Source organism: Nerophis lumbriciformis, linkage group LG16, assembly GCF_033978685.3.
Source record: "Nerophis lumbriciformis linkage group LG16, RoL_Nlum_v2.1, whole genome shotgun sequence".
Lineage (NCBI taxonomy): Eukaryota > Metazoa > Chordata > Actinopteri > Syngnathiformes > Syngnathidae > Nerophis > Nerophis lumbriciformis.
In genome coordinates this window covers 836,184-860,000 of record NC_084563.2, presented here as the reverse complement: position 1 = coordinate 860,000, position 23,817 = coordinate 836,184, and the positions used below count along the sequence as shown (strand labels likewise).

General features: G+C 44.1%; 2 protein-coding genes across 2 annotated transcripts in view; one reads left to right on the top strand and one right to left on the bottom strand.

Moving 5' to 3' along the window:
* The window catches only part of LOC133616934 (rod cGMP-specific 3',5'-cyclic phosphodiesterase subunit alpha-like), a 123,394-nt gene that overhangs the window by 19,121 nt on the left and 80,456 nt on the right, over positions 1-23,817 (top strand). The window contains exon 3 of the mRNA XM_061976504.1: positions 21,345-21,461. The gene's annotated coding sequence lies outside the window, so the exon portion shown is untranslated. The remainder of the gene's footprint in view (positions 1-21,344; positions 21,462-23,817) is intronic.
* Positions 14,208-23,003, bottom strand: slc26a2 (solute carrier family 26 member 2). The gene is made up of 5 exons (XM_061976505.1): positions 22,890-23,003; positions 19,063-19,670; positions 17,175-17,465; positions 16,506-16,954; positions 14,208-16,389 (listed from the first exon to the last, which is right to left on the bottom strand). The coding sequence occupies exons 2-5, from the start codon at positions 19,654-19,656 to the stop codon at positions 15,609-15,611; spliced, it is 2,115 nt and encodes a 704-aa protein (XP_061832489.1). The 5' UTR covers positions 19,657-19,670; positions 22,890-23,003; the 3' UTR covers positions 14,208-15,608.

Below are 23,817 nucleotides of genomic sequence, written 5' to 3'. Positions count from 1 at the left end.
TGTTAATATTCAGTGTTTTATTGTTCATAGTTAATATTGTAAATCCCACTTTCTTTATTTGTATGTACATTTTGGGTGTCCCATTCAGTGAAAAAACTGTAAAATTCTATTCTGTATTTTTGAGGTGGTCTGTCATAACTTTTTTTTAGAACTCTGTCGGTACTTTTGGTATTAGCATACTTGCCAACCCTCCCGAATTTTTCCGGGAGACTCCCGAAATTCAGCGCCTCTCCCGAAAACCTCCCGGGACAAATATTCTCCCGAAAATCTCCCGATTTTCAGCCGGAGCTGGAGGCCACGCCCCCTCCAGCTCCATGCGGACCTGAGTGAGGACAGCCTTTTTTCACGACAGGGTGACAAGAACTAAATCATCCAGACTAGAGATAAATTGTATTATTATGTTTATCTCACCTACAAATAAATATATTTATTAATTAAAAAAAAAAAAAAACGAAATACATTTTTACTATATTTTGCTAAAAACATCAAAATTAATTGTATTTTTATTTGTATTTTTTATGACTCCTTATTACATCCAGCCATAGAATTATACATTAAAATAAACATATTTGAAATAATTCATTTTAAATTATCATAACAATTAATTTAAAATGACCATATTTAATTATTAAAATAATTGCTTGTTTATCAACAACTTTAGCATTTTATTCATTACATTTGAAGCTCTCAGAAGTTATGTTATATTCCTTAATATTTATATATATATATATATATATATATATATATATATATATATATATATATATATATATATATGTATGTATGTATGCCTATGCTTGAAAGAGAAACTGTTTATTATTTACCGTCCAGACCTGTCATCCTTCAAGAAGCGCAGCGAAATTGTATCAGCATGCCGCCACAGACGGAAACACCTCCTAGGTAACACATGAGCCAATCACCACGCCCCTACGCCAGCCTGTACCCACCCACTCTGTGCCCTATATAAACCATGGTATGTGAATGCTCCCATTAAAATCTCCTGATGATTGAGGGAACCCCCTCATGAAACAGGCCTGTAGAGATGAAGTAGTCTTGTGATTTTTTTCCCACACATACATATGTATGTATGTATGTATGTATGTATGTATGTATGTATGAAATACTTGACTTGGTGAATTCTAGCTGTCAATATACTCCACCCCTCTTAACCACGCCCCCAACCACGCCCCTCCCCACCCCTGACCACGCCCCCCGCCCCCCACCTCCCGAAATCGGAAGTCTCAAGGTTGGCAAGTATGGGTATTAGTGTTCCTAAAAAAGGGACCCCACTGTACAGCAGATTTTTACAGATAATGTGTACCGTATTTTTCGGAGTATAAGTCGCACCGGAGTATAAGTCGCACCTGACGAAAATGCATAATAAAGAAGGAAAAAAACATATATAATATAATAATATATATATATATATATATATATGAAAAAAACTGCAACTTATAGTCCGAAAAATACGGTATATATCATTTATACACATTGGCCCCCCCAGACACATTTTTTCTCTCAATGTGGCCCCAGAGTCAAAATATTTGCCCAGCTCAAGTAGCGTATGTCATGATCCGTGGTCCGGATCATGTTTTGTGTTTTCTGTTTGTTTTGGACTCCTTCAGTTCCTGTTTGTGCACCTCTGAATTTGCTACCATGGCTACTTATGATTTTCACCTGCCTCTGGTTTTCGGGAAGCTAACCCGTTTCCAATCAAGAGACATTATTTAAGCCTGCCTTGGCCGGTCACTCGTCCTGGCTTCTTTGTTCGCGTCCCGCTACGATTACGTACGTTTTGCTTGTCTTTAGTCTGTGCTAAGCAGTAGCCTTAGCTTCAAGTCGGTTTGTTTTCTGTTTTGTACCTTGTTGAGTGTTTTTTAAAAGGGGAACATTATTACAATTTCAGAATTGTTAAAACCATTAAAAATCAGTTCCCAGTGGCTTGTTATATTTTTCAAAGTTTTTTTCAAAATTTTACCCATCACGCAATATCCCTAAAAAAAGCTTCAAAGTGCCTGATTTTAACCATCGTTATATACACCCGTCCATTTTCCTGTGACGTCACATAGTAATGCCATAATTTAGGAGCGATGGCTTTCCAACACAGTAAACATCAAACAACTTGTCCTAGTACAGATTATTAACACTCACTTTTAATAGAGATGTGAACAACGGGACAATGTCACTTTAAGACCGTGCTTGTAGAGAAAGGCTTGTTCAAACCCACTTTGTGGACACCATTCATTCATCCAGCAAGGGCGGACCCGGCTTCATACTTTACAAACTCAATAGAATCTGCGTGTCTACACACACGCTTCTGACGCTGTGCAAACATTCCAACAAGGTGAACGTGCACATCCTAAAGAGGCCCCATTATGAAAAACAAACACGCCTTGGTGCCTGGTTAGTGTATTTGGGATCTGCATAAGTCTAGAAGCCTGGAGGCAAGGCAGAGATATTTATGTACCTTCCTTTAAACATCTCAAGAGTGACGTCAGTGGACATATCCGTATATTGTGGAAATGTACCCAAAGTTGTAGCTCCTTCTTTTCCCCTGTCCTTCTGTTGTGGGGCAGACTGGCTCGTACATGCACATGCACCACACCTAGTGTGTGTGTGACAATCATTGCTACTTTAACTTTAACTTAATCAATCAATGTTTACTTATATAGGCCTAAATCACGAGTGTCTCAAAGGGCTGCACAAGCCACAACGATACCCAGTTTTGCTGGTGCTTTAAATGGGACAAGGAAAAAGGAGGATTACCTCCAAATTCTTCAGGACAAGCTAAAATCATCAGGTGGGTCTGGGGCACAGCAAGACAATGACCCCAAACACACCTCAAAAGTGGTAAAGGAATGGCTAAATCAGGCTAGAATGAAGATTTTAGAATGGCCTTCCCAAAGTTCTGACTTAAAGGTGTGGACAATGCTGAAGAAACAAGTCCATGTCAGAAAAGCAACACATTTAGCTGAAGTGCAGCAATTTGGTGGTCAAGTGTTCAAGCAGAAGCTTGTGGATGGCTCACAAAAGCGCCTCATTGCAGGTAAACTTGCCAAGGGACATGTAAGCAAATATTAACATTGTGAAGTGAAGTGAATTATATTTATATAGCGCTTTTCTCTAGTGACTCAAAGCGCTCCACACGCTGCAAAAAGTCAGTGTTCAAAAACAAGAAAATAAAAATACAAAAATGAGGGGTATTTTACTTCAACTAAGCAAAATTATCTGCCAATAGAACAAGAAAATCTGGCTGGTCAAGACTTTCCAAAACAAGTAAAATTAGCTAACCTCAATGAACCCAAAAATAGCTTAAAATAAGTATATTCTCACTAATAACAAGTGCACTTTTCTTCATAGAAAAAAAAAAAAAAAAAAGAGACCTTTTTTCTCAATATGTTGAAAAATATTCTTAAATGAAATGATCTTGACATAATGATATGCACTCGGCATTACATTTCTTGAAAGCAGCAAACTTATACTAAAAACTAATTTATTGTTCTTAATGGAAAGGCAACAAGGCAAGCGCTTGTTACTCTCGGGGTCTCCTAGCCGCTCAGGCAAATCATATTGTCTAAAAATGCATTTTTCCATCGACAACATGACATCATAGCGCCAAGTGCGTGCTCTTTCAGTCAATTAGTGTGCGAGGAATATATATATATATGTATATATATATATGTATATATATATATATATATATATATATATATGTGTGTGGGAAAAAAATCACAAGACTATTTCATCTCTACAGGCCTGTTTCATGAGGGGGGGTACCCTCAATCATCAGGAGATTTTAATGGGAGCATTCGCATACCATGGTTTATATAGGGCACAGAGTGGGTGGGTACAGGCTGGCCTAGGGGCGTGGTGATTGGCTCATGTGTTACCTGGGAGGTGTTTCCGTCTATGGCGGCATGTTGTTACAATTTCGCTGCGCTTGTTGAGGGATGACAGGTCTGGACGGTAAATAATAAACAGTTTCTCTTTCAAGCATAGGTTGCATCTTTTATTACCACTATTGTAAGGTGTGCTGGATGCAAGAATTTGCCATGTTATTGAATATTCAACATTATTGTCTTTGAGGTCCCAAATGTGTTTGCTGAGTTCTGTGGTATTTCGCAGGTTTTGGTTCCTGAAAGAAGCCTTGTGATTGTTCCATCTGGTTTTAAACTCTCCCTCGGTTAATCCTACATATGTGTCGGATGTGTTAATGTCCTTGCGTGTTACCTTAGATTGGTAAACAACTGATGTTTGTAAGCACCCCCCGTTGAGAGGGCAATCAGGTTTCTTGCGGCAGTTGCAGCCTTTGTTGGTTTTGGAGTCGCTCTGTCCGGGGGCCGACGGCTCATTTGCAATTGTCTTGTTGTGGTTTGAGATGATTTGTCGTATATTGTTCATACAGCTGTAGCTCAATTTAATGTTGTTCTTGTTGTATCAGCATGCCGCCACAGACGGAAACACCTCCTAAGTAACACATGAGCCAATCACCACGCCCCTACGCCAGCCTGTACCCACCCACTCTGTGCCCTATATAAACCATGGTATGTGAATGCTTCCATTAAAATCTCCTGATGATTGAGGGAACCCCTCATGAAACAGGCCTGTAGAGATGAAGTAGTCTTGTGATTTTTTTCCCACACATACATATATATATATATATATATATATATATATATACACACACACATATACATATATATATATATATATATATATATATATATATATATATATATATATATATATATATCAAGGATGACGCCGGTGATGATTGTTGAACAAAGACTCATTTATTGACTAAGCAAGCATCACTACAGCACACACATATAGTACAGTCATGGGTTTATTAAGGCATTTGGCGTTAAAGCTAATATTCTCCATAAAGCTGATTGAAGACAACCAAAGATTGTCTCAATTCATGCATTTGCAGACTTACACTTGAGTCTTTTGAGTGCATAAGTGCGTTCACACTGAGAAGGAAGGCAAAACGCAGAGTTCAAGCGTGCAGGGCTGGAAAGAGTCGCCAGCAAACAGAATCTTTGCCTTATTTGAAGCAAGGGGTGCACACAGGCCAGAGAAACTCACAACAAATTAATTATTATAATATTATTATATTATATATATTATTATAATATTATTATTATAATATTTGAAGCAAGGGGTGCACACAGGCCAGAGAAACACAACAAATTAATTATTATAATATTATTATTATATTATATATATTATTATATTATTATTATAATATTTGAAGCAAGGGGTGCACACGGGCCAGAGAAACTCACAACAAATTAATTATTATAATATTATTATATTATATATATTATTATAATATTATTATTATAATATTTGAAGCAAGGGTTGCACACAGGCCAGAGAAACGCACAACAAATTAATTATTATAATATTATTATTATATTATATATATTATTATAATATTATTATTATAATATTTGAAGCAAGGGTTGCACACAGGCCAGAGAAACTCACAACAAATTAATTATTATAATATTATTATTATATTATATATATTATTATAATATTATTATTATAATATTTGAAGCAAGGGTTGCACACAGGCCAGAGAAACTCACAACAAATTAATTATTATAATATTATTATATTATATATATTCTTATAATATTTGAAGCAAGGGGTGCACACAGGCCAGAGAAACACACAACAAATTAATTATTATAATATTATTATTATATTATATATATTATTATAATATTATTATTATAATATTTGAAGCAAGGGGTGCACACAGGCCAGAGAAACTCACAACAAATTAATTATTATAATATTATATACATTATTATAATATTATTATTATAATATTTGAAGCAAGGGGTGCACACAGGCCAGAGAAACTCACAACAAATTAATTTAGAATTATTGGACAATCAAAAAGAAGGGAGAAAAAATAACTTATTTTATAGGGTGTACTGGGAAAATCTCCCAATCTCACCAAGTATATATTTCTAATTTCCAGTCAAAATATGTAAACAAACTTAATAGAAGTTACACTTCCCTGAATTGCCATTTTTAGTGAGACTGAAGAACTAGTTTTTAGGCAAGGAATAGAATACTTTTAAACATCACAAGTTTGTTATAAGACCAACAACTTCACAATACTAGTAAGTATAGCTAATAATAGTTTTAAATTGCTCATTTAAGATCACTTTTAAGTTTTTAAAAGCTTAAATGAAATGTCTAATTCATACTTGCCAACCTTGAGACCTCCGATTTCGGGAGGTGGGGTGGGGGCGTGGCTAAAAGGGGAGGAGTATATTTACAGCTAGAATTCACCAAGTCAAGTATTTCATAGATTTTATATATATATAAGAAATACTTGACGTTCAGTGAATTCTAGCTGTATATATATATATATATATATATATATATATATATATATATATATATATATATATATATATATATATATATATATACGTATCTATATATATATATATATATATATATATATATATATATATATATATATACGTATATATATATATATATATATATATATATATATATATGTATTTTATTATATATATATATTTATTTTATTATATATATATATATATATATATATATATATATATATATATATATATATATATATATATATATAAAATAAATACTTGAATTTCAGTGTTCATTTATTTACACATATACACACACATAACACTCATCTACTCATTGTTGAGTTAAGGGTTGAATTGTCCATCCTTGTTCTATTCTCTGTCACTTTTTTTCGAACCATGCTGAACACCTCTGATGATGCATTCTGTGTATTGCTAAGCCCAGTGGTGTCCAAACTATGGCCCACGAGACATCATTAGATTAATAAGGAATCTAACCCGCATCCATTATTGTAGTCTGACAATTGTGGAGCGGCTATTATGTCGCCATCTAGTGGACAGCGTGAGTAATTTGCTCTGAATGAAAGTATGCGCATTTACTTATATGACCGAATGCAAACAACCTTCCCTAGTCATGGCGGGGGGGGGGCGGAATATAGAAATAACTATCAAAAAATGTGTGGACATTACAAAAAAAAACGTCCATGCACCATAAAATAATCAAAATTACACCAATTTAAAGGGAAAAAAATCCATGTTTGGCGCATTTTAGCTGCTTGATAGTTCTGATTGATTACAAAAAACTCGAAGGAGGTCGTCACGGAAGTAAAAAGGGAGGAGTCGAACTTTCGCATACTCTTAATATATAGTTAATATATATATATATATATATATAGTTACTTTACATGCAAATTTTAGCCAAATACAGCCCCAAAAAAATTTGGACACGCCTGGCTTAGTACACTGATTTTTGCCTCATTCCTGTGAGAATCCTGCGTGTGACTGACGCATTAGGGAGTGGGACTAGCTGCAGTGTGCTCACACAGCCACCAGGTAGCATCTGTGAGCAGAGAATCATCTATTTCTCTTACCAGGTCTGCATTCTTCACTCGCACTTTTAGTGGAGGACGAGGCAAAAACTAAAACTAATCCGGAGATGGATTTGAACTACTCTTGTCAAAAAGTGCACGCTAAGGAATGAAGTACACAGTGAACTTGGTGAAGTAAACCGTCGGCAGTATTCCGTTCGCAAACAAATAACCGTGACCGACATCTGCTCAAAGACAGAAAAATACAGAATAAAAAAACACAACTGACCCAAAAAAGAGTCTAAAAACCACAAGTCAGACAGGAGTCGAAATCAACGGGGTTCTTGCCTTGGTAGTGTGTGGATCTTAACCTTTCACCCCAATCAGCATGAGATATGGCTCGATTTCAGGGATTGACGTACAATAGGCTTGGAAAAACAAAACAATAGGGTTCTTGCTCTGATCTCATTTGTAGAGGTGGGAATCTTTGGCTACCTCACCATTCCATCACCTTTCAGGGGCTCAAATTTCATTAAAAAATCGATTATTGATGCATTTATGTGTATATATATATATATTTTTTTATATATATATATTAGAGATGCGCGGATAGGCAATTATTTCATCCGCAACCGCATCACAAAAGTCGTCAACCATCCGCATCCACCCGAACTAACACTTAATCAAAACCGCACCCGCCCGCTGTTATATATCTAATATAGACGATGCAAGGCATTAGTGAGGTTATAAAGCTTTTGCCTGTTAAAGAAAGGAGACTGATCCAATGTAGCAGAGACATTCAATGCGCGCCACGCTGTCACGACCCAGACGCACACCAGCGCGCAATCATCTGGGAGCCGCGCCGAGCGCACCTCCAAGCACACAACTGCGTTCTATCTTGTTTTAACATCCCGTGGCGCTCTTCTGGGATCACGGCGGACGAAACTGCTCATGCTCAGGGTGTTTGCGGAGGTTCGGGGTTTTGCACAAATGTGATGCACCATGTTAGATGTCCCGGTTTTGTGACTGTCGTAGACATAAACGGCGTCGCGGCTCTTGCAAATCACGTAGCCAGCATTACTATCATCCTGATTTACAACCTCATAAAAACGAGTCCACGCTGAACTTTTCTGGCCTTTTTTTTTTCCCTGGTCTTTAGTATTCCCTTTTTTAGTTTGTCGCGTACCACGTTTGCTGCCGGCTAACCATCTCTTTTTCTTCTTCTTCTTCTTCTGTTGTGGCATATGCTGCAGGTGCCTGCTCGTTTTTCGTATGTGGGTAATAGAGATGCGCGGATAGGCAATTATTTCATCCGCAACCGCATCAGAAAGTCGTCAACCATCCGCCATCCACACGATCTAACATTTGATCAGAACCGCACCCGCCCGTTATATATCTAATAAAGACGATGCAAGGCATTAGTGAGGTTATAAAGCTTTTGCCTGTTAAAGAAAGGAGACTGATCCAATGCAGCACAGACATTCGCGTGCCACGCTGTCACGACCCAGACGCACACCAGTGCGCAATCATATGGGAGCCGCGCTGAGCGCACCTCCAAGCGCGTCTCGCTGCCGGCGACGGCCGGGTATATGGGCCCGACGCTCCAGCGCCATCCATTTTCAGGGCTAGTTGATTCGGCAGGTGGGTTGTTACACACTCCTTAGCGGGTTCCGACTTCCATGGCCACCGTCCTAGCTGCTGTCTATATCAACCAGGGTGAGCCCCACCCCTTTCGTGAGCGCACTGCGCGCGGAGTGACCCCTGTTACGCGCCCCCGGCAACAGGGGTGGCGGGCAGGTAAGCTGCGCGGGCGGAGCGCGCGGAGTGACCCCTGTTACGAGCCCCCGGCCACGGGGGTGGCGGGCAGGTAAGCTGCTTACCTGCTGCGCGTGACGCCGGCCGCGGCGAAGGCGGACGAGGCGGGGTGTCGGTGCGGTGGGCGCGGTGGTGACCCTGGACGTGCGTCGGGCCCTTCTCGCGGATCGCCTCAGCTACGGCTCCCGGTGGGGCCCTCTCCCCGGACCCCGGCGAGGCGTCCCTTCTCCGCTCCGTAAAAGTGACCATCTCTTTTTTTTTTTCTTCTTCTGTTGTGGCATATGCTGCAGGTGCCTGCTCGTTTTTCGTATGTGGGTAACAACATTTAACTATGTATATATATTTACCAATTGGTTTAACTGCCACCCGCCTGAATCTATTTAAAATCAAATTTTTTTTTATTTCAACCGCCCGACCCGACCCGCGGATAAAATCTAATTTTTTTAAATTTCATCCGCCCGATCCGCGGATAATCCGCGGACTCCGCGGTTGTGCCTGCAAACCGCGCATCTCTAGTGGGTAACAACATTTAACTATGTATATATATTTCCCAATTGGTTTAACTGCCACCCGCCTGAATCTATTTAAAATCTAATTTTTTTTAATTTCAACCGCCCGACCCGACCCGCGGATAAAATCAATTTTTTTTTTATTTCAACCGCCCGACCCGCGGATAATCCGCAGACTCCGCGCGGTTGTGTCCGCAAACCGCGCATCTCTAATATATATATATACAGGTTAAAGCCAGTAAATTAGAATATTTTGAAAAACTTGATTTATTTCAGTAATTGCATTCAAAAGGTGTAACTTGTACATTATATTTATTCATTGCACACAGACTGATGCATTCAAATGTTTATTTCATTTAATTTTGATGATTTGAAGTGGCAACAAATGAAAATCCAAAATTCCGTGTGTCACAAAATTAGAATATTACTTAAGGCTAATACAAAAAAGGGATTTTTAGAAATGTTGGCCAACTGAAAAGTATGAAAATGAAAAATATGAGCATGTACAATACTCAATACTTGGTTGGAGCTCCTTTTGCCTCAATTACTGCGTTAATGCGGCGTGGCATGGAGTCGATGAGTTTCTGGCACTGCTCAGGTGTTATGAGAGCCCAGGTTGCTCTGATAGTGGCCTTCAACTCTTCTGCGTTTTTGGGTCTGGCATTCTGCATCTTCCTTTTCACAATACACCACAGATTTTCTATGGGGCTAAGGTCAGGGGAGTTGGCGGGCCAATTTAGAACAGAAATACCATGGTCCGTAAACCAGGCACGGGTAGATTTTGCGCTGTGTGCAGGCGCCAAGTCCTGTTGGAACTTGAAATCTCCATCTCCATAGAGCAGGTCAGCAGCAGGAAGCATGAAGTGCTCTAAAACTTGCTGGTAGACGGCTGCGTTGACCCTGGATCTCAGGAAACAGAGTGGACCGACACCAGCAGATGACATGGCACCCCAAACCATCACCCAACCATGCAAATTTTGCAATTCCTTTGGAAATCGAGGTCCCAGAGTCTGGAGGAAGACAGGAGAGGCACTGGATCCACGTTGCCTGAAGTCTAGTGTAAAGTTTCCACCATCAGTGATGGTTTGGGGTGCCATGTCATCTGCTGGTGTCGGTCCACTCTGTTTCCTGAGATCCAGGGTCAACGCAGCCGTCTACCAGCAAGTTTTAGAGCACTTCATGCTTCCTGCTGCTGACCTGCTCTATGGAGATGGAGATTTCAAGTTCCAACAGGACTTGGCGCCTGCACACAGCGCAAAATCTACCCGTGCCTGGTTTACGGACCATGGTATTTCTGTTCTAAATTGGCCCGCCAACTCCCCTGACCTTAGCCCCATAGAAAATCTGTGAAAAGGAAGATGCAGAATGCCAGAGCCAAAAACGCAGAAGAGTTGAAGGCCACTATCAGAGCAACCTGGGCTCTCATAACACCTGAGCAGTGCCAGAAACTCATCGACTCCATGCCACGCCGCATTAACGCAGTAATTGAGGCAAAAGGAGCTCCAACCAAGTATTGAGTATTGTACATGCTCATATTTTTCATTTTCATACTTTTCAGTTGGCCAACATTTCTAAAAATCCCTTTTTTGTATTAGCCTTAAGTAATATTCTAATTTTGTGACACACGGAATTTTGGATTTTCATTTGTTGCCACTTCAAATCATCAAAATTAAATGAAATAAACATTTGAATGCATCAGTCTGTGTGCAATGAATAAATATAATGTACAAGTTACACCTTTTGAATGCAATTACTGAAATAAATCAAGTTTTTCTAAATATTCTAATTTACTGGCTTTTACCTGTATATGTGTGTGTGTGTGTGTGTGTGTGTGTGTTTCACTAAGTAAGTATTTATCATTTGCAACTTTAAAAAACATTTGTAATAAGAGTTAAATTAGTTAATTAAATGAATGAAAATGTGTTCAAAAACTGTAACATAAGTGCCCGAAAATAAAGGATCTGCTGGGATCTCTTGGTGAGGTGCAGTCAGACAACTTTTAGAACTGTCTACATTGCTTTATTTACATTTATTTAATCGATTATTGACTTTTACTAAGCGATTTTAGAATCCTCCGTGTCCGAATTGCGATGCATGCTTGACGGACAGATTAAACAACAACAACAACAACAACAACAACAATGGGCTTGTAGCATATAAAAAAAACCAGCATGTTTGACTGAGTGAGGTAGTTTCACACGTCAAGTTTGGTTGCAGAAACAAAAGTCTTGCATGATTAATGATTGACATGGACGCTTTGGCGGATATATTCCCCCTCCAGAGGTGGTACGTCCAACAAAACCAATAAAGAGGCGGATGCTTCGCCTGAACGGGACCTTTGCTCCGCTCCCTCCCGTGTTTGCCAAGTGTCACGAGGTGCGGACACACTCAAACTGACGTGACACCCGCAGAACTCGTCAGGCTTTGTCCAACTACTGCATGCAAGGTTCATAAACTATAATCCCTCATTTCGGCAGAAACACGTCAGTAACACGTTTGGCGTTCTACAAAAAGGTCGCAGCGGGGAAATACCGCCGGCCTGCGGAGTAACCGTAGAAACTAACCACCTAATACATACATGTATTCATTATTGCCGTTTTGCTACGGAACATTCCGTTTGGTACAACCCGCCTGGTTCAGTCCCTACTTTTCTGCTTTGCCCGGGACTAAACCTGGGTCGTCCGGCATGAAAGAGCGTGCTAGCTACTAAGCAAAAAGCCTGCAGTGTCAACCCGGTAACAAGCACTGCTCTTAAGGTTGTCAGGAAGTGATGTTTACCAATGTGCATTTGGGCCGGGCTCACTGGCTGGCATTCGTTACACTCACCCCCTATAACCTCATCTGGTCCGGGTCACAGCACAGTTGTAACCCACCCGGTTCAGTCCCTGTGTTTCTGTTCGTCCGGCATCAGAAATTAGCGTGCTAGCTATTAAGCTAAAAGCCTGGGCTAGAAACCCGGTAACTTGCACTGCTCTTAAGGTTGTCAAGGAGTGAGGTTTACCAACGTACATTTGGGCCTGGAACACTGGCTGGCATTCGTTAAACTCACCCCCTAAAACCTCACTCTGGTCCGGGTCACGGCACCGTTGTAACCCACCCGGTTCAGTCCTTGCTTTTCTCTTCCGCCCCGGGACTAAACCTTGGTTCGTCCGGCATCGGAGACGAGCGTGCTAGGTGCCGAGCTAAAAGCCTGGGCTAGCAACCCGGTAACTTGGACTGCTCTTAAGTGAGTGATGTTTACCAACGTACATTTGGGCCGGGCTCACTGTCTGGCATTCGTTACACTCACCCACTAAAACCTCACTCTGGTCCGGGTCACGGCATCGTTGTAACCCACCCGGTTCAGTCCCTGTTTTTCTGTTCGTCCGGCATCAGAAATAAGCGCGGATACCTATTAAGCTAAAAGCCTAGGCTAGAAACCCGGTAACTTGCACTGCTCTTAAGGTTGTCAAGGAGTGAGGTTTACCAACGTACATTTGGGCATGGAACACTGGCTGGCATCCGTTAAACTTACCCCCTAAAACCTCACTCTGGTCCGGGTCACGGCACCGTTGTAACCCACCCGGTTCAGTCCTTGCTTTTCTCTTCCGCCCCGGGACTAAACCTTGGTTCGTCCGGCATCGGAGACGAGCGTGCTAGCTACCGAGCTAGAAGCCTGGGCTAGCAACCCGGTAACTTGCACTGCTTTTAAGGGAGTGATGTTTACCAACGTACAATTGGGCCGGGCTCACTGTCTGGCATTCGTTACACTCACCCACTAAAACCTCACTCTGGTCCGGGTCACGGCATCGTTGTAACCCACCCGGTTCAGTCCCTGTTTTTCTGTTCGTCCGGCATCAGAAATAAGCGCGGATACCTATTAAGCTAAAAGCCTAGGCTAGAAACCCGGTAACTTGCACTGCTCTTAAGGTTGTCAAGGAGTGAGGTTTACCAACGTACATTTGGGCATGGAACACTGGCTGGCATCCGTTAAACTTACCCCCTAAAACCTCACTCTGGTCCGGGTCACGGCACCGTTGTAACCCACCCGGTTCAGTCCTTGCTTTTCTCTTCCGCCCCGGGACTAAACCTTGGTTCGTCCGGCATCGGAGACGAGCGTGCTAGCTACCGAGCTAGAAGCCTGGGCTAGCAACCCGGTAACTTGCACTGCTTTTAAGGGAGTGATGTTTACCAACGTACAATTGGGCCGGGCTCACTGGCTGGCATTCGTTACACTCACCCACTAAAACCTCACTCTGGTCCGGGTCACGGCACCGTTGTAACCCGCCCGGTTCAGTCCCTGTTTTTCTGTTCGTCCGGCATCAGAAATAAGCGCGGATACCTATTAAGCTAAAAGCCTGGGCTAGAAACCCGGTAACTTGCACTGCTCTTAAGGTTGTCAAGGAGTGAGGTTTACCAACGTACATTTGGGCATGGAACACTGGCTGGCATCCGGTAAACTCACTCTGGTCCGGGTCACGGCACCGTTGTAACCCACCCAGTTCAGTCCTTGCTTTTCTATTCCGCCCGGGACTAAACCTTGGTTCGTCCGGCATCGGAGACGAGCGTGCTAGCTGCCGAGCTAAAAGCCTGGGCTAGCAACCTGGTAACTTGGACTGCTCTTAAGTGAGTGATGTTTACCAACGTACATTTGGGCCGGGCTCACTAGCTGGCATTCGCTATACTCACCCCCTAAAACCTCACTCTGGTCCGGGTCACGGCACCGTTGTAACCCACCCGGTTCAGTCCCTGCTTTTCTGTTCGTCCGGCATCAGAAATAAGCACGCATACCTATTAAGCTAAAACCCTGGGCTAGAAACCCGGTAACTTGCACTGCTCTGAAGGTTGTCAAGGAGTGAGGTTTACCAACGTACATTTGGGCCTGGAACACTGGCTGGCATTCGTTAAACTCACCCCCTAAAACCTCACTCTGGTCCAGGTCACGGCACCGTTGTAACCCACCCAGTTCAGTCCTTGCTTTTCTCTTCCGCCCGGGACTAAACCTTGGTTCGTCCGGCATCGGAGACGAGCTAAAAGCCTGGGCTAGCAACCTGGTAACTTGGACTGCTCTTAAGTGAGTGATGTTTACAGACGTACATTTGGACCGGACTCACTGGCTGGCATTCGTTACACTCACCCCCTAAAACCTCACTCTGGTCCGGGTCACAGCACCCTGCTTTTTAAGTTCCGCCGGTGACTAAACCTGGGTCGTCCGGCATGAAAAAGGAGCGTGCTAGGTACAGAGCTAAAAGCCTGAGCTAGCAACTCGGTAACTTGCACTGCTCTTAAGGTTGTCAGAGTGTGAGGTGTACCAACGTACATTTGGGCCTGGAACACTGGCTGGCATTCGTTACACTCACCCCCTGAAACCTCACTCTGGTCCGGGTCACGGCACCGTTGTAACCCGCCCGGTTCAGTCCCTGCTTTTCTGTTCGTCCGGCATCAGCAATGAGCGTGCTTGCTCTTGAGCTAAAAGCCTTGGCTAGCAACCCGATAACTTGCGCTGTTCTTAAGGCTGTCAGGGAGTGAGGTTTACCAACGTACATTTGGGGCCCGGCACAATGGCAAAAGAAGCTAGCATGCTAACACTAGCATGCTAGCTTCTTTTTTCCTCATGTTTGTTACTTGACTGTTAGCATTTATATTCGACTTTGGCTCTTCAGCATTTCTGTAAATTTTTCTACGGAAATGACATGTTCCAGTTTTTTGAAAACAACCTCCCATACAAAAGGTGCATATAAAAAGTATTGCAAAAATAGTTACTGCATATGTAGAATTTTAAAAAAGTATTTTTGACTTTGAACCAGGACTTATTTGTGATTGTAAAAGAATAACGTTGGTGAATAATTTGCCACTTTCAGTAACTGCCTCAGCATTTGTAAACACATCATCAGTAAACCTCAGTTTCCGGCGTCGCCATTTGGCGTGGACGCGTGCTGCACGTGATGGACGGCGTCTGCGATGGTGAAGAAAACCACCCCGTCGTCCCTCTCCGGGATGTATCCCCCTCGCTGAAGAGCGTCCAGGACGGCGGTGTTGCACTGAGCCAGGACCACCGTGACCCCGAGCTCGGCGTAATCCTTGCGTAGTTCCTTCAGGGTGTTGACACCGACGCCGTCGAGGAACAAGATGGCGCTGCAGTCCAGCACTAATCCTCGTAAAGCGCTCTGAGATTTCTTGTCCAGCCTCAAAGTGACACTGGCGGCACTTTCGCCGTCTTCCAAGCGCAAAGCGTCCTGGACTCCTTCCTTGTCTTTGGACTTCTTCTCAAGCTTGACGCGGCGAGTCTTCTCCTCCACGGGGTCCAGCCCCACGCGGCGGTACAAAGACTTCCTGAACAGAGTCTGGTTGGCGTAGTAAACGGGGGCGGGGTATCTGACCACGGCCACTCCCGGGTGAGTGTGCAGGCCTTGGTACGAGGCCAGGGCCTCGTAGTGGTCCCTGCCGGGGGCGCGGCCCAGCTCCAGCACCTGCGCGCGCTGGGTTCGCACCAGGACGCTGAAGGCGGACACCAGCACCCCCACCAGGAGACCCATCTCCGTGTTGACCAGCGCCGAGGTCGCCATGGTGATCAACCAGATGGAGGCGTCCACCCGGTTGGCGCGCCACATGCCAGGCACCTCGGCGAACTTCCGCAGAGCGCCGCGGAGGTTGACCACGATGATGACGGCGAGCACGCACCTAGACCAGGAAGAAAGTACAGGACAACTTTTAGAGTAGAGCCTTTTTAAAATGTGTTCTGTGACCCCCCTCTTTTCCTCTCACACGAGACCCCTTCCCGAATGTACGCGACTCACTTCTGGAGGGAATAGAAGAGCGGCGCAATGACCAGCAGCACCAGCAGCAGGACCACGGCGCTGACCAGCCCGGACACCTGCGTCTGGCAGCCCGTCGACTCCTTGACCAGCGTTTTGGTCAGGGCGGCGCTGCTGGTGAAGCAGCTGAAGAACGACGGCAGGAGGTTGCAGAAGCCGATGGCGTACAACTCCTGGTTGGCGTCCACTTGGTAGCCGTGCTTCTTGGCGAACATCTCCGACAGCGACACCGTGATGGCGAAGCCCACCAGCGCCATGGAGAAGGCGTCCACCGCCACGTTGGGGATGAGGGACCACGACGGCATCTGCGGCGGCAGGAAGCCCGTGGGGATCTCCCCGGCCACCTCTGAGCCGTACTCCACGTGGAAACGGCCGAAATGAGACGCCAGTGTGGCGATTATGACCACAAAGAGCTCAAAGGGGATTGGAGCCTGAAGAAGGAACAGGAAGTCAAAACCAGACTGAAAGTGAAAGAAAACTGAAGCAGTAAATGCGCTTGATTTGTTTCCAGTATGTCAGCAAGAAGGCTACTTCCTGTGACATCTTTGATTCTGGGCTAACCATAACTACCAACATCTGCTCTTAAAGTGGGGGAAGTGTTAACTATAACTACCAACATGGTGACCAAGGAGTAGCCGCACTTCCTTTTACCTTCAACTTGGCCTTGAAGCGGTAGTTGAGCTCCTTGGTGGGCACCAGCAGCAGCAGACACACCAGGCTGGTCAGCAGGTCGCACAGGTTGGTCTGGCCCACGTTGGCCAGCAGACCCAACCAGGTCTTGATCAGCGTGAACCAGCCCTGGGGCCTGCGGAGCTTCAGGCCCAGGAGGTACTTGACCTGGGAGGTGAGGATGGTCAGGGAGGCTCCGGTGGCGAAGCCGCTGAGGAGGGGGTTGGACAAGTAGACTGAGATGAAGCCCACCTGGAAAACAGCCATCAGCACCTGAAGGAGAGGACCAGAGGTAAACAGGAAGTGGTAACCAGGAAGTGACGCTCGACCAAGGTGGAACAGTAAACAGGAAGTGACGCTCGACCAAGGTGGAACAGTAAACAGGAAGTGACGCTCGACCTAGGTGTAACAGTTAACAGAAAGTGGTAAACAGGAAGTGATGCTCGATCAAGGTGGAACAGTAAACAGGAAGTGGTAAACAGGAAGTGACGCTCGACCAAGGTGGAACAGTAAACAGGAAGTGACGCTCGACCTAGGTGTAACAGTTAACAGAAAGTAGTAAACAGGAAGTGATGCTCGATCAAGGTGGAACAGTAAACAGGAAGTGGTAAACAGGAAGTGACGCTCGACCAAGGTGGAACAGTAAACAGGAAGTGACGCTCGACCTAGGTGTAACAGTTAACAGAAAGTGGTAAACAGGAAGTGATGCTCGATCAAGGTGGAACAGTAAACAGGAAGTGGTAAACAGGAAGTGACGCTCGACCAAGGTGGAACAGTAAACAGCAAGTGACGCATTACCAAGGTGGAACAGTAAACAGGAAGTGACGCATTACCAAGGTGGAACAGTAAACAGGAAGTGACGCTCAACCAAGGTGGAACAGTAAACAGCAAGTGGTAAACAGGAAGTGACGCTCGACCAAGGTGGAACAGTAAACAGGAAGTGACGCTTGACCAAGGTGGAACAGTATACAGCAAGTGGTAAACAGGAAGTGACGCTCAACCATGGTGGAACAGTAAACAGGAAGTGAAGCATGACCAAGGTGGAACAGTAAACAGGAAGTGGTAAACAGGAAGTGACGCTTGACCAAGGTGGAACAGTGTACAGCAAGTGGTAAACAGGAAGTGACGCTCGACCAAGGTGGAACAGTAAACAGCAAGTGGTAAACAGGAAGTGACGTATTACCAAGGTGGAACAGTAAACAGGAAGTGGTAAACAGGAAGTGACACTCAACCAAGGTGGAACAGTAAACAGGAAGTGACGCTCAACCAAGGTGGAACAGTAAACAGCAAGTGGTAAACAGAAAGTGACGCTCGACCAAGGTGGAACAGTAAACAGGAAGTAACACTTGACCAAGGTGGAACAGTATACAGCAAGTGGTAAACAGGAAGTGACGCTCGACCAAGGTGGAACAGTAAACAGGAAGTGAAGCATGACCAAGGTGGAACAGTAAACAGGAAGTGAAGCATGATCAAGGTGGAACAGTAAACAGGAAGTGAAGTGTGACCAAGGTGGAACAGTAAACAGGAAGTGACTCTCGATCGAGGTGGAACAGTAAACAGGAAGTGACTCTCGATCAAGGTGGAGCAGTAAACAGGAAGTGACACTCGATCGAGGTGGAACAGTATACAGGAAGTGGTAAACAGGAAGTGATGCTCGACAAAGGTGGAACAGTAAACAGGAAGTGAAGCATGACCACGGTGAAACAGTAAACAGGAAGTGACGCTCGATCAAGGTGGAACAGTATACAGGAAGTGGTAAACAGGAAGTGACACTCGACCAAGGTGGAACAGTAAACAGGAAGTGAAGCATGACCAAGGTGGAGCAGTAAGCAGGAAGTGACTCTTGACCAAGGTGAAACAGCGGCCGTACCTGGTAAATCCCAGCGGTGAACGTGACCGTCGCCCCCACGGCGATGGCGTAGCAGCTCCGGTCACACTGCGCCACCGCGCTGCCGTTCCCATGAGCTGCCAGGAGGGCGGCGCTGTTGTTGGTGTTGAAGTCCTCTGCGAGGTACCCTGCCAACGCCAGCTCCCTGTCCACCACCTGGCCCACCAGCAGGCACAGAACCCCAAAAATGCCCACAGAGATGTGCCTGGAGGTGCCGAGGATGGTGTAGATGATGGAGGAGAAGAAGGAGGTGTAGAGCCCATAGATGGGGTCCTGACCAGCCAGCAAGGCGTAGGCGATGGACTGCGGGACCAACAGGACTCCCACAATGAGTCCGGACATGACGTCGCCCAGGATCCAGTCTTTCAGCTGGTAGTGTGGCAGCCATTTTAGGATGGGAAGGAAGTCCAGGATCTTGGCCTTGACCTTCTGTGGCGAGCAGGAGCAGTGCTTCTTCAGCCGCCGCGACGCCGCAGTCCAACAGCCGGGAGATGTTCCTTCCTCCACTCTTTCCAGCATGAGCGGCCGGTGCTGCTCGCTCTCGGCCTTGTCCTCTGACGCGTCTCCATGAGGCATCGTCCGGCTCCGCTCTGCGGTCAACACAAGTCGGCAGTTGAGAGCGTTGAAATGTGACACTTGACAAACGTTTTATGAGGGCCACAGCTTGACCCCACAACAGATGATTTATATTTCTAAAGTACCTACATTCTTTATACTGCCATTATTTCATTATTTGTGGGAAATAGATTCTGGTTGCATTAATATGGCCTAAAAATATATATAATACAAATTATATGTCTTAATAAGGTTATCCAAAAAATAGTGCTCGATACCGTAGTAGAGCGCAATATATGTATGTGTGAGAAAAAAAATCACACGTGATCCGTAGGCTGATTGAAGCCAACAAGAAAACCGTCAACTTCCTCGACGTCACTTTCAACCTGAGAAATAACAGCTACCAACCATTCACGAAATCCAACACAACACTCCAATACGTGCACCATGACAGCAACCACCCACCCACCACCACGAAAAGAATACCTACCGGAATTAATAAAAGGCTATCGATGCTGTCATCTAGCAAAGCTGAATTTGACCAAGCAACCCCCCCGTACCAAAAAGCCCTTGATGAAAGCGGATACAATTTCACCCTCACCTATGAACCCACGCCAGGAAACCAACCAAAAAAGAACAGAAAACGAAACATCATCTGGTACAACCCCCCATACAGCAAAAACGTCTCAACTAACATTGGACACAAATTCCTCACTCTGATCGACAAACACTTCCCCAAAGACAACACCCTAAGAAAAGTATTCAACAAGAACAACATTAAATTGAGCTACAGCTGTATGAACAATATACGACAAATCATCTCAAACCACAACAAAACAATTGCAAATGAGCCGTCGGCCCCCGGACAGAGCTACCCCAAAACCAACAAAGGCTTCAACTGCCGCAAGAAACCTGATTGCCCTCTCAATGGGGGGTGCTTACAAACATCAGTTGTTTACCAATCTAAGGTAACACGCAAGGACATTAACACATCCGACACATATGTAGGATTAACCGAGGGAGAGTTTAAAACCAGATGGAACAATCACAAGGCTTCTTTCAGGAACCAAAACCTGCGGAATACCACAGAACTCAGCAAACTCATTTGGGACCTCAAAGACAATAATGTTGAATATTCAATAACATGGCAAATTCTTGCATCCAGCACACCTTACAATAGTGGTAATAAAAGATGCAACCTATGCTTGAAAGAGAAACTGTTTATTATATACCGTCCAGACCTGTCATCCCTCAACAAGCGCAGCGAAATTGTATCAGCATGCCGCCACAGACGGAAACACCTCCTAGGTAACACATGAGCCAATCACCACGCCCCTACGCCAGCCTGTACCCACCCACTCTGTGCCCTATATAAACCATGGTATGTGAATGCTCCCATTAAAATCTCCTGATGATTGAGGGAACCCCTCATGAAACAGGCCTGTAGAGATGAAGTAGTCTTGTGATTTTTTTTCCCACACATACATATATAATACAAATTATATATATATGTGTGTAGGTATGTGTGGAAAGGGAATGTGATCGGCGCGCTTGCAGGAGAAAAGGTCACCGCCTCTGTCCAAGGTGCTGAAAACAGAGCGCCATCAGACGGGGGGCGTGGCATGTGCTGACGGTGAGACACAGCCGGCAGATGATTAAGATTTGCACAGGTGGTACGTGTTCATCTAATCATCTGTTGTCTTTAACAGTGAGCGGCCTAAAGGAGGATTGGAAAGTCAACACAAAAGTATCTATTGGAGAAGTGTGAAAACATATTAAAACCCTGTCATCGGCGCAACTGGCTTCCAGCATGAATCTGTGGGACTGTAAGTAGACGAAGCTTACAGTATGTATGTATGTGTGTCGTCACGTTTTGACATTGCTGGTTTTAGGAGCATGTTGGGCAGCGCACACACACAGAGTACTTACAAGCAGACACAGTGTGTAGACAGAAAAGGGAGAACGGACGCATGTTGGTGTAAAAAAGTAAAGATAAAGGTGAAGTTATAACACTGAAACAGGAAGAGGTGCTTTAAGACATGGCTAGCGAGCTCGCGGCTAACGTCCATCCACAGTGTTTTAGCTACTTCTAAATCACTATGGCGACAAATAAAGTACATTTCTTACACGTATTATTATCACTGGAGGACGAGGTATAGCTAAACATGCTTCACTACACACCGTAGGAGGATACAATAGCTCACCGCCGTCACAATGTAAACAAATGCCATGGGTGGATCTACACCTGACATCCACTGTAATGATACCAAGTACAGGAGCGTATCTTGTCCATACTACTATGATTACATCTTTTTTCCTGTTTATAAAGTGCATATTATGTTTATAAAGTCAGTAAATATGTCCCTTGAATATGACCAATGTATGATCCTGTAACTACTTGGTATCGGATCGATACATAAATGTGTGGTATCGTCCAAAACTAATGTCAAGTATCAAAGAAGAGAAGAATACAAGTTGCTTGCATTTAAAAGGGTGTACTTGCATTATTATTACAAATAATGTTGACAATAATATTGTTTATGAGCAATAATTTCGAGGTCAAAATGTCGCCCAGCAAAATGTGGCCCCTCAAGCAGAACACGATCTGTCTCGTTTGGTGTAAAGAAGCAGATATAAAATGTCAATTAATGAATGACTGAATATGATTAGTTTACCGCAAACCTATCCCTCGCCACTTCCCACCCCCACATGAGCAAGGCAGATGAACTGGGTTCGAATCCCGGTAAGATTTGAGCTCGGACAAATGATAGATTTATGTTTTAATAATGTATAATGTATAATTTGCAGTATTATTTAAAAAGGAATGTCCCATTAATTCGTTTTAACACAAAACAGAAACCCAATGACATAAAAATCGTTGACATATATAAAGTGTGAAGACATTTCGTAATGGAAAAGGAGGGGCCCCCAAATAAAATCCTAAAATTTAGCCTGATTAAACTAATGTAACATAACTATATCTTCATTTTCACCCACACGTTTATTTCCTAATGTATATCAAACTAAAACGACATTGCCATTCACTACAGCTCGCTACATTTAACAGTTGGTTTGAAAAAAAGAAGTCAGTAAAAATAGACTGTTGGAGATCGGACGATGACGTCACAACTAACTCTCTCAGTATGAATGCGCGCCTTTGTCAACAAGTCTTCAACGTGTCAAACTCGCGCAGCCAATGTGGCACTTTTTGACACGCGTCGATGTTGTAAAAGGTTTGCGTGCAAGTCACTGACCTGAGCTCGACTCGCTGGCGACACTTCACAAGCGGAGGGACAACTTATTTACTTTCATTCTGCTCCACTTCCTCACCGGAGACACCGCGGACGCGCCGTGCGTGATGACGTCACCTGCCAACGTGACACATTGGCGGGTCACGTGAGCGAGTCCAAGATGGCCGACCATAGACATCTTCTAAGGGTACTGCCTACTGGCGCTGACGAGACGCGGGGCCGCCATCTCGGAGTGGTGATCCGCTCCACTCAGTGCAATTCATTTGGCAGGAGCAATGATATTCAATTCATCTTACCTCACTGAATAACACTGATTTTCACCCGCTTTTTTGTCATACGTGTAGCTATGATAAAAGCACACATGTTTTATTATTCATAGTTTGCTTAACAGTAATATAATATTTTTATATGCTATAAGCATATAAAAATATTATATTACTGTTAAGCAAACCTGCGATGAGGTGGCGACTTGTCCAGGGTGTACCCCGCCTTCCGCCCGATTGTAGCTGAGATAGGCTCCAGCGCCCCCCGCGACCCCAAAAGGGAATAAGCGGTAGAAAATGGATGGATGCTATAAGCAGTGACGTGCAGTCACTAGGCGGGGCCTCACCTGCCATCATGGAAAGAAAAAAAATGTAAAAAGAAAAATATATAATTAATTCATACTTGCCAACCCTCCCGAATTTTCTGGGAGACTCCCGAAAATCAGCGCATCTCCCGAAAACCTCCCGGGACAAATATTCTCCCGAAAATCTCCCGATTTTCAACCGGAGCTGGAGGCCACGCCCCCTCCAGCTCCATGCGGACCTGAGTGAGGACAGCCTTTTTTCACAACGGGAGGACAACAGGGTGACAAGAACTAAATCATCCAGACTAGAGATAAATTGTATTATTATGTTTACCTTACCTACAAATAAATATATTCATTAAT